We start from the raw sequence: 11,898 nt of genomic DNA, 5'->3' as shown, positions 1-11,898 counted from the left end.
CGGTACCCTGGGGCCAGGAGTGCGGGCCCCCCCGCTGGCCCTTGGGTCTTTGCTCCTTGCCCCCCTTCCCCCTTTGCCCCGGCCGTTGGGCACTGACCGGTGGCCGTTACCCGCCCCTGTCGGGACCATCCGCGTTTAGTTGGTGCTTCTGCCTGTCACCTCTTGGCCTTTTACCTGCCCTTGTGTGTTCTCCCAGGAGTTGTCCTTTGTGTGCTCTTGCAGGTGTCGGAAAATCTTCGCTTGTTCACCTCTTATGCCAAAACCAGGTATTGGGAAACCCGTCCTGGACAGTGGGCTGCTCGGTGGACGTTCGAGTAGGTGATGTGCCAGACCTCTTTGTAGCCCTTGCTTAACGTGTAAGGGAAGGGAAGGGCCTTGACATTTTTTTCTTCTTTTCATTACTTTTCGCCCCAGAAAGGTGTGTTTCAGGGTTTTCTTTTGCTGAGAGCTTAATCTTTTGAAGTCAGTAGTATCAAATATGAGCCGAGCACTTGTGTGAGCAAGTTTTGACCTTAGAAGGTTGTCAAAAGCTGACAAGATACTTGTCATTTGTAGCACCTCTCCTTACCACAGTGGCCACTGGTGTGTTACAAGTCATGGAGCGGCCAGTTTAAGTCAGAAGGCACAGAACTTAAAGCACGCTTCCCTGAGAAACACTAATGCACAGCTAAATTGTCAGGCAAACATACTGGGGAAAAACAATTTGCTTGTTTAATTTGAGGAGACTAAGCGTGACCATAGGATTGCTTCTCTTCCTCTCTGCTTATTGCAGGACCTGCTATTAGAGGAATAATGATATTAATCTAATAGTTTTTTGGCCCAACCTACAATCCTCATGGGGTGGTGATAAATGCTTTCTTCCTTCATTGCTCTTTGCTGCATTCTCCTTGAAATGCATTGCCATAGGTTAGGAATGATCCTGTCTTATCTATGAGTTTCACCTCAAAGAATGCTGAAATGTATTTCCAAAGTTTCGGGAAAGAAATGCGGCAATCCTGGTTGACTGTGAAGCGAAACTGCCTAGCAGATACTGGGGCAAAAATTGTTGATTGATTAATTCAGTTGAGAAGTCAATGAGAATTTGGAGAGGAAAAAGATGTGGTCAGTTGGAATCTGATGTGGTCACCTATGTTAATATTCTTGCAGTACTACCACCTGGGTTTTAACAACTGTAAGAAGTCATGACCTTACTTTTTCATCTGCTTTAGCAACATGCCATTTCTAAGCACATCATGAGGCATTAGGTTTGTTAATATTGAGGTGGAAAGGATACTCCCTGCTGACTCACCAAGCTCCACCTCATATAAGAGCTGTGGTATCCAGTGGTCACTGCTTGACTCATTCCATCTCTTCTACTTGAGAGATTTGAAATGGTGTCAACATGAGAATTTACAAATTTCTATCCAAGTACAATAATCCTTTCAGCTGAATGTGTAAGTGTTGTGTGGATTAACTCCCGTGAGCTGATGCGGTGGTTATGTATGATGTGAATTTTTCATCAGATCCATGACTACAAAGAAGGGACTCCAGAAGAGAAGACCTACTACATTGAGCTGTGGGATGTTGGAGGTTCAGTGGGTTGTGCCACTAGTGTGAAAAGCACACGAGCAGTATTTTATAACTTGCTGAACGGTAAGTTTGCTTGGTGTAAATCTGGTTTTATCACTGTTTCTGTTACGAGCTGTCTCTTGGTTCTGGGGCAGGATTCCTTTAAGTCTGGCTGAGGGCTATATTGTTCTCTTTTCTGATTCCAGCACACTTATACAGGAAAAAACCTGATACTATTCGTAGGCGGAATTTTATGGATGCAGTTTTGAACTGGAAAGCTATTTTAGGCAAACCTGTGCAGATGAGCTTCATCAGCCTTTCACTTCAGTCTTGTGCAGCTGGCACAGCAGGGAGTCTTTGAAGTTGCAGTGAGGTCCCTTCCAGCTACACTTGCAGACATAAAGGTTGCCTTCACCTTTCCAGGCCTGATACACATGCAGAAATATGATTTATATTTTCTTGTCTGTTTGGTTCCAAAACCTACAGCAGGGAAATAATTATTTGAATTTATATGACCTTTCATAGTTATATCCTACCCTGGCAAATTTGAACTGTTCTCTCATAAAATTGCAATGTGCTGATAACCATCATGCCTCTGCTCATTTAATTTCCAAAATTATTTTTAATAATTGAATCTTGCAACTTGCTGTAGATAGAAAGTAGTATTTTATGCCTTCAGTTGAGATACTGACTTAAAAGCCTACTAGTTCATCTGTACCACTAATAAGAGCAAATAAGAGATTATAAACTTAATAATGCAGTATTTCAATTGTTACTTTTTGGCATCCAAGGATAGTTCACTAAAAATAGATGTATACTAGATTAACAACCACTTCTGAAAATTCGTCTCAAATGTTCTGTTTGATTCTCATTTCTTGTTCCCAGTCATTTGAGGGCCTTTCAATAATGTGTTTAGCCATACAATAAACATTTTTGCTCTGTGATTATTTAACTAGTTATTTCTTCCTCCTTTCCCAGGAAGAAAACTGTGTTGTAGGTACCTCTTGCTTATATTGTTAACCAGACCTCTGTAGATAAGGTTTGAGTTGAGTTGTGCCCTCAAAGCAAGCCTCTTTGGTGTATGAAAAAAATGTATTTCTTTCTGACACCACATCCAGTGTATGCCAGTGAGTATGGGTTAGACTTGGAAATATCTTAGAGCAGCCCATTAGGAGATGAAATCTTGAACTTATGTGTCTGAATTATAATTGATGATGTATTAAAATAGTTATTTATCTCCACTGCCCAAAAGATATTATTAGGCAGCTCGCATATGAAAACTGTTGACTTTGGTAGTTAGCCTTGGCTCTGGTTTCTTTCATTACATTAATTCCTTCGTTAGAGGAATTTGTCTCACAAATTGCCTCTGTTTGACCTGATTTAAGACGAGAAGATGAATGCGTTCCTTCTGCTTGACTGCTTGTGCTTTCTGGGCTTGCAGTGGTCTGAAAACTGAGATCAAAAGACAGTTAATGTTTGGTTGTGGCAGCATCTGTGCAGGCTGTCAGTGAGACCTGGTTGTTGACAAGGTTAGGTACGGTTTGCTTTTGGTTTGACTGCAGATCTTCTGCTTTGGTGTCCCTGCATCTAGTGTGTGGACTCCGATAGTCTAGGACAGTGACTAGGCAGTAAGGCTGTGGCTTGCAGACCTTAATGGGGGAGGAACATTTCCTTGAGTAGTCATTGGTCCTGCCTGCCCTTTTTTGATGTTGACATAGTCTTTTTCTGCTGGTGCAACTAACTGTGTAGGTTTTCCATGAAGCAGATAAGGGAACTGACCAATCAAAAACAGAACCGAGGAAGAGTGTCTGGAGGTGGAGAGCATTTCCCACAGATGATGCGGCAGTGCCTCTGAATCTGTTACCGTAGGCCAAGTTATGTTGTATCAGGCTTTTTCTCCCTACGCTGGGGGTGGACACGCAGTTGAGTTGCCTTTTTATGCTGTTACTGAGACAAATGCTTTGAAATAGGGCTATGTGATATGCTGGGAACTCTCACAGGAGAGTCTGTGCACAGTCGTGTGGGGTAGTGGAGAATGGTTGTGGAAATGTGGTGTGTTCATAGTTTGTACAGTGGGTGGCACCTTTGGAGTTAAGGTGAAAGATTAAATTAATAAGTTTTCTCCACCTGTGGGCTGTGAAGTGTGCTGAGAACAAATCCTGATGAAGATAAGGGGTATAATTCCATTTTGTCCTTGAATTAATGATGGTTTGAAGTCTGGAGGAAGTGGGAACATTCCACAGGTTGCAGAAGGTGTGAATAAATAGAAGAAATTTGCTAGCAGGAATTGGTAATTGAGTTAGGAACTGTGGTTATCAGAAGTGGGTGTCTGTTAATAGCACAGCTAGGAAGTTTGGCTGGCTGTTTTTCTATCTTAGATTTTACATTTTGAAGGATCATGGTAATGAAAAATGCTAGAAGCTTAATCTTAAATACATTAAATCTTATTAATTCATGTTTCTACCAGCCATTTGGTGGACTGTGAAAGTTTATCAGAATCTGTTTCCCCTTTGGATACCTCCCCAAGTATGTAGCATTAGTTCTTGAAAATGCAGGAAAGCAATAGTGCTCTCTAAACTCTTTGAAACAAAGAAACAGCCTTTAGACTTCTTAGATGGTGTGACAAAAAGATAGCTATGTTTACCAATTAGGTAAAACGGAGAGAGGCTAAATTCTCTGCTGCAGTAATACAGAGTTTCAGTATCATTAGGGCTAGACAGAGCAGAATCAGGGAATGCCTGCAAGCCTCTTGCAGGTTGAACCCTGAGGTGGCTGTTCATTTCCTCCTTTCATGAGATTTTTCTCTTAGCTCTTATCCAATTCCTGATAAGCAGCTTTAAAAAACCTGTTGCATACTGATATTTTCAGCTTTACTCGTTCACTGTAACTGAACTGGTTTTATTTCCCTTTCTTCATTCTCACATATCTGGGAACCTGCAGATGTCATTCTGGTAAGATAATGAAAAAAAAATATATCATTAAATAGCATCTTGCTGCCTTCTCTTTCACTTTAGGAATAATTTTAGTGCATGACTTAACCAACAAGAAATCATCCCAGAATTTGTATCGCTGGTCTTTGGAAGCACTCAACAGAGATGTCGCTCCAACAGGAGTTCTCGTGACAAATGGGTGAGTGAAAAACATGTGCAGGGTTAAGACGCAGTAATTCCAAGCTGTTATGGAAGTCTTTGTTCATCCCTAAGGCTACTTGAAGGCCATATGAAATTAGATGTGGCTAGACTTTTAAAAAAAAAGAAAGAAAAAAATGGATATCAAAGAAAACCACTGTTCTTTTGTTTTACACTGCCAATCAGGCCATTCTGCCAGTAGATTCCCAAACTGTATGGCAGAGACCTTGCTTTAATGGAAAAGATGTTTACTGCGTCCTTCATTTGTCTGAGGCATCTGTGAGAGTGGGTCCAGTCCCTGATACCTGAAGTCTTCTGTGTCCGTACTGAGACATGCAAAGCCCTTGTACAGGAAGTGTCATGGGCTGGCGTGTCTCTGTTCCAAAAGGCTTTCCCTCAGTGCACCAAGACTGAGGAAGTTCACTTAATTATTTTTTGTTTTGGGTGGTGAGGGAATTATTTCAGGAGTGTGGCTAAAAAAGAGCTTGGAAAACTCTGCTTAAACAGCATGTTCATAATTAGCTTTCCAACATCTTGTCAAGTGTTTCCTCCTGTATCTCCATGCTCCGGTTATACACGTAGTCAAGGAGGTTTTAAGATAATTGATAAACCTCACACATGAGCAGGGAAGCAATAATAAGGGGTAGCTTTTTGTGGGAAGAATATCAATTGTTTATCTGCCTGTGCTGGTACACAGGCGTTTCTGTAGAAACATGGGAGAAGGGAAGGAGGGTTTGCACTATATAAACTGCAAACTTCTCCAGTTTTTCCACATACAGGTTCTTCACAATTGTTTTAATTTTCAAAAGCTTAACTTCTGTCAGGGACAGATGCTCAGCCACTAGCAATTGCTTGGTCAAGTTGTTGCTGTTGGTTGTAAAGTTACTTTCTAGAGATCTTGGTTCAGGTAAAAATGAAAGACAAGTGTGAGGGGAATGATTGGAGCTTGGATTTGTGAGGACATTTAATTGCAATATTATTTATTTTATAAAGGCTATCTTTGATCATTATTCATATCTGAATGAAAGCTTGTTGGCATTCAGCTTGTAGTTGCTACCTTTACTTGAATGTAGAAGAATTAGTAACTTGCCGCCACAGAATTGTTATTGCAACCCTCATTGATCTAAGGTGGAAAGGGGTAGTGTTTCACAGTTGCAATTTATTCCATTGTCCCTCCTTAAAAAGTGTATATGTGTAGGGACTTTAGATTTTCAGAGATGCCAGCTCCCTGATCGGTCTCTGGTGGCTGCACACACTTGGTACAGTACTGGAATTCCTCTTTCTTTCCTCCTTGTGTTAGCATTTCTTCTGCAGTTCATCTATGCCGAGAAGAAATGCAGCTCATGTGGTTTCTTTTCTCTTTCCTTTCAATCCCTGTGTAGTGACTTAGATGCAGAAGCCCTTCCTTAATTTACAGATACAGCACATTCTCACTTAGATAAATAATGACCCTTAATAAATAAATGACCGTTACTTGAAACGGACAGGGGAGCTGATGGCACCCCTGTGCCCATTTACATGACCATCGCTTCATTTGGAATTGTATTTGTTTCCCCTCATCAGTGACTATGACCGTGAACAGTTTGCTGATAACCAGATTCCGCTGCTGGTAATAGGAACAAAGCTGGATCAGATCCCAGAAACTAAGCGGAATGAAGTTTTGACTAGAACAGCTTTCTTGGCTGAGGATTTCAATGCCGAAGAGATAAATTTGGTTCGTATCCTTGTCACCAGTGTTGTTTTTCTTTTATATGGGAATGATTCCGATTTTTAGTAAGTAGAGATGTTGTTACAAAAACTGGGCTTTTGGACATTTTCTCAGTAATGCTGGAGTCATGCACATTTTGATTGGCCGTCCCCCTTGCTTGATGAAACGATCGTCTTTGTTTCACTATAGGGAGGTATAGGCAGTGTTAGATAAGGTCACTGAAGCTTAGAATTGGTGGTTGGGAGTTAAGTTTTCTCTTCCCTGTTCTTAGTTCTGACACAGACTATCTTTGAATGAAACATCAAGATCACTTTTTATGTATATATAATGTGTATATATATGTATAAAAATACACGTGCTGTGTGAGTGCTTGTATATATGCACACAAGCACTGTGTAGCCTGTACAAATTATTAGCTGACTGTATAGCTGGTGGCAGAAGGAAGATGTGGAACACATAGCGGGGCACTTAGAATTCTCCGGTTGATTCACAGAACAGAAGTTGGGCTTTTCTCTCAAATGACTGTGGAGCAGAAATCAGCAGATATACAGTGTTTTCCTTAACTGATCCCATGTGCATGTGTCAGGGGAAAGGGTATGTTGATTTCCACGTGTATGGCTTCCTTGCATTGATTTCTTTGTGTTTGGTTTGTTGTTGTCTTTTGTGTGTTCTAGGATTGCACCAATCCTCGTTACCTGGCTGCAGGTTCATCCAATGCTGTCAAGCTAAGCAGGTTTTTTGATAAGGTAAATCAAGTCAATTAAATTATGTTTTATTGTTCTATGGATTGAACGCTGTCTGTGATGTGAACATGGAACAGCAGATAGCTGCTCCTTTCACATTCCATTTTTTGAGTTGGTTCAAGCCAGGTGTGGGGACGCCAAAGATTGGTCTGCTTTTGGAAACTTCCAGAAAATAGCTGATCTGCTTGAAGGTTTGATTCTTGATCTGCATAGAGCAATGAAACACAACTCACAGATGTGCAAAGACACTCTGCATATGCTTTTGGAGTCCTTTGGCAGGCCAGAGGGTTTGCAGTGTGCTAAGGTGGTAATGTGGGGAGTTACAAGACTATGGTTAGCTCTGTTGCTCCTGGTTAAAGCAAACCTTAGGAATTAAGAAATTTGGCATATTACTCTCCCTTCCTGCGCAAGAGAGCATCAAGGCCTACTGTGAAAATGACAGAAGGAATGCTCTGGTTTAAGCATCCCCTGGACAAAGAAATCATAGTAGAGCTGATCACCTCCTGTAACACATCATGCTTTAGAGGAAATTTGGCCTGAATTTTCTTTGGAGGAGGGCATAGGTCGTACAGGGTGATACAAATCACTTTTTGATTCTTGGATTGACAGTACTGCCTCCATAGATATCCTACAGGACAGACAGTTTGTGCATCATTCTCAGAGAGCAAGCCAGGCTACCTCTTCTCAAGCATCACCTATGCCCAGGGGCTACTCGGAACCACTGGAGTTGTTATGCACCTGCAGAATGAGCTTTTGCTAGTGCTCAGAACTGCTGTGCCTGCAAAGAGGGGTGGCAATAACTGACACTGATGCAGTAAGGAGACACCCAAACCATCACCTCCATTACTAAAGAGGGCTAACTAAATTAGACATGTAGAAGTTGGGGATAACACAGCTTTACTAAGAATTGCTGGAGGTGGCAACTCCTTCTATGTGTAATAGAGCTTTTCACTTAAAGCAATAGGCCTGGAGCAGGGGACATGGGTTCAGACCTTGTCCCAGTGTGAAGTGTTGATTGGCATCTGAGGTTATGCATATGCTGTGCCAGCTGAGATCATTCTCTGTTTTTCCCAGGTCATAGAGAAGAGATACTTCTTGAGAGATGGCAATCAGGTTTGTCATTTTTCCTCCTTTTTTGTTTTGTTTCTCCCTGTGTGATGGGAACTGCTGACAGAGTCCTCTTTAAAACATGGGCTTCATGTGACTTAAATGATAATCTATGCTGGTAATTGAGTTTTTAAATCTGTGGGAGCACAGCTGTTTTGGATAGACAGAAAAATGGCTGACTCTTGTCAGTGGAAGTGTTTGTAATGTGATTGGCAGTGTAATAATTAAGTATGCTAACATAGTAGAAGTTGCAAGAGTGAGGTAAAATGGGCAAATATGATCTCTTTCAGATCTGTCAGCTTCAGGCTGCTTGGTTGCAGATTTAGGCCAGAGATGCTGTCCTGAAGGTCAATGAAAAGGCTTTTTTTGCACAGCTGGGACTAGCATTTGATGTTTTGTACAGGTAGTTTTCATAGAACCAGTGGAGCCACAAGGAAAGTGGCAGTATGATACCAGCTTGTAATTAATTCCTAAATGGCTGAGTTAACTGTTTTCAGTACAGCTGGTGAAGAACTAACAAAAGGACTCTCCTGGTTTGGGCAGGCCACTTCAACTTTTTGTGCCCCCCACCTTCCCATGTGCAGTTTACTATGTGGGGAGTAGCGAGGTTCCACTTACCGTATCTGTGCGGTGCTTGCAAAATACCATGAATGGCACCACTGAAATACAATTGAACGTATCATTAGATGTATCTGTGCTGAAAGCCCCTTAGGGAGAGTGGGGAAAAAATAGTCATGAATTACAAAATGCTTACTTTCTTTGAGCGTTTTTTTATGCCTTTTAAAAATAAATTTGCTTTTTCCTCTTTCAGTTCTGCATGATGCCATTTTTCTTCCCCTCTCCCCTCCTCCCCACATTCTAGTGAAAGGAAGTCTCCCTTTCATGGGGATGATAGCTTAATGCAGAAATCTGCTTGTGTGCTGATTGTCTTTCATGCATGATGTAAGAATGTTACTCTTCTTATTTGATCATTTTTAGTGGCTAGCCAGGGATTAACTGTATATTTCTCATGGCCGCGTGCCAAAGATTACAGCCTTCTGATGACTACTTTCATCTGCCTCACTGAAAACAGCTCAAAAGCTTAAAACAAATCTCAAGTAGTGGACAGTCATATTTAAAGAGACAAAATCCAGATGGGAACTGGAGATTTCGTTGTGACCTCTTAATGTTATTATTTGAAATTATCTACTTAATGTAAATCTTACGAATGTATTTGTGGGTTTTCTACGATAGGTCTCTTCGATCACTCGTGTTTTGAGGTATTTCTATTACAGACTTCTTCAGGATGAAAAGAATGATAAGTTTCAAATTGTAGCTACGACTTCAATCAGATCTCTGATAAATAATTGTTACTCTTAATTAGTGACTTTGATATAAAAAAAGCTAAAGCAGATAAGTTTTTAGCTATGGTGTCCTGCTACTTTTTCGTTATAATGATTGCATTTTTCCTTTTCGAATTCCCAAAGCAGTTTTGATGAGACGAACCTTTGTGCAAAATCTGCCTGATTTTACCCTTAGAGATGATTGCTTTTCAGAGATGAACAAAACAATTCCTGAATGAATACCGTGCATATCTGTCTGAGTTTTGGGCCTGAAAACCCTAACTAAATTTAGGTTGTGCTTTTTTAGTGGACTTTTATTTTGGGTAAGCTCTTTAGCTTTCTCAGTTTACCAATGAAGTATGTAACCTAAGCAATCTACTCTGTATTATAAATTACATTTTCATCCTATACCATCCATACATGCCCATGTTCTCCTGGCGTGATTTGTAGTGCTTGGTTGACGCCTTCCATTTTAATATACTGTATTTCCTATGAGAGTATGGAATTGTTTTGGGAGGATGTGTTTACTGGGTCTGCTGTTTCTGCTTGTGTGCAGTTAGATATCTAAAAGTTATTCTGGACTGTAATCAAATAATTTTATGATGCCACCAATAGGACAGACACATGGTATTAGAAAGCAGTGCATCTCTTTCTTATGGGGGATTCACAGGTGCATCGGATTGCAAATCTGTTTGAAATACCCTTAAGCCAGAGAAGTTTCTGATGGTTTCAAGTAGACTTTCTTTGTAAGCACTCATTGTCACGGTGTAAGCAGCGTCTACAGATTGGCTGCAAAAGCAGGAGTGCTAATCCTTTGCATTGTTGCAGCCACTTTTATTCTGATGGTTTTCTTAAAGCTTTCAGCAATTGATAAAACTGTACTTTCAACTACCAGTGAAGGGCTGCTGTCTCAGGTTAGAAGGCATAAAGTCTCAACAGCTGTTTAACAGAACTTGATAATACTATTTAATAGTTTTAAAGATGAATGGAGGAGAAATTCTTGTATGCATTTGAATGTGGGGGGAAATACGGACTTTGAAATCTGTAATTAACTGGTTTAGGATTTGCCCAAGAAATTAAGGCTTTCATTGTAACCCTTGCCAAAAAGCCTTAAGGAGCTTCATAGAACAAATGAGCCATACTCAAGTTTTGCATCTCATTTAATGGATGGTGTTCCTCGAGCAGTAAACTGAAGCATTTTAGTCCTGATTCTGGAGGCAGCGTGGAAGAGGAAGGCATAGCTGCAGTTGGCTTGGTAACAGGGACTCGAATGTGGGCTAGTGGGAGCTCATGCTGATTCTGACATGACAACTTACGTTTCTTGTCTCTAGATTCCTGGCTTCTCTGAAAGGAAAAGGTTTGGAGGAGGAACACTGAAGAGCCTTCATTATGATTGAATACTGAAGAAGTGGAAGATGACTTCTCTGAGTTCCTAACGACACTCCCATTCCGACTGGATGCTTAAAGACAATAATGCTTATGTCAAGCAGAGTAAAATGATACTGTGCTTTGGCCGGGTAGACTGCTGAAGCTACTTTTGCTGGAGAAGACTTGGGGAAGAGTCTAATCTGAAGCCTAGAGTGTTTCTTAGGATTGCAGGCTGTCTGGATATATGGGAACATTTGGGGAAAGCGTGCAATAAATTGAATGCCTCTCACATTGCTGTGGGAAACTTTATCATACACAGCACGTATACGTGACATCTTTGTCTCCATTTTGGAAAACTTATGGACAGTCTTTGCAATGAATTACATTCATCTTACCTCTAAAGGAAAGATGACACTGAGCAGGCTTCTCATTTACAGTAAAGTGAACAAAACAAGTGAGCAAAATTGTCAGGATGGGTAAGGAATGGTCTGGAAAATAATAGAATGCCTTCATTAAATGAATGGTGTTGTCTCACCTGGAACACACTGTTCAGTCCTTTTCAAAAGGGATAAAAGAAATAGGCAAGAGATGAAAAGAGATTTGAAGCCTTAAAAAGAAAATCATGAGTAGAAAATAAATGGTATTAATTCTGCTGCTTAAATTAAAATTGTTTACTTTGGAGAGAACAAAGGAATCAGGTACTCCTGTTTATCTTTTCATAATTGAGTGTGGTCTTGCTCTTAAATGAAAAGGCAATGCATGGAAAGCTGATAGAAAACATATGCTTTTATACAGTGCTTATTTGGAACAAATGTGACGTGGTCTTACTGAGCCTGAGAGCTTAGCGGATTCAGAAAACAGGAAGTGTAAGAACATCCTCTGAATTAGAACGGATAGAAATTTAAAAGAGGATATAAAGCCCTGTAAAAAGTAGGAACTGAGCATGATTAGAAGGAAAGTTCTGTGATAGGGAC

At 40.6% G+C, this 11,898-nt stretch overlaps 1 protein-coding gene across 1 annotated transcript in view; it reads left to right on the top strand.

The window, feature by feature from the left end:
- Positions 1–11,247, top strand: part of RABL3 (RAB, member of RAS oncogene family like 3) — a 13,013-nt gene extending 1,766 nt beyond the window's left edge. The window contains exons 2-8 of the mRNA XM_009274744.1: positions 223–314; positions 1,503–1,632; positions 4,563–4,677; positions 6,240–6,390; positions 7,059–7,130; positions 8,202–8,240; positions 10,888–11,247. Of these exons, the coding sequence (XP_009273019.1) occupies positions 223–314; positions 1,503–1,632; positions 4,563–4,677; positions 6,240–6,390; positions 7,059–7,130; positions 8,202–8,240; positions 10,888–10,953 (665 nt within the window). The 3' untranslated portion in view covers positions 10,954–11,247. The remainder of the gene's footprint in view (positions 1–222; positions 315–1,502; positions 1,633–4,562; positions 4,678–6,239; positions 6,391–7,058; positions 7,131–8,201; positions 8,241–10,887) is intronic.
- Positions 11,248–11,898: the final 651 nt, after the last annotated feature.

This window comes from Aptenodytes forsteri, unplaced genomic scaffold (assembly GCF_000699145.1).
Source record: "Aptenodytes forsteri isolate BGI_AS27 unplaced genomic scaffold, ASM69914v1 Scaffold379, whole genome shotgun sequence".
Lineage (NCBI taxonomy): Eukaryota > Metazoa > Chordata > Aves > Sphenisciformes > Spheniscidae > Aptenodytes > Aptenodytes forsteri.
The sequence above is the reverse complement of the archived record's forward strand: the minus strand, read 5'-3'. Positions and strand labels throughout refer to the sequence as shown.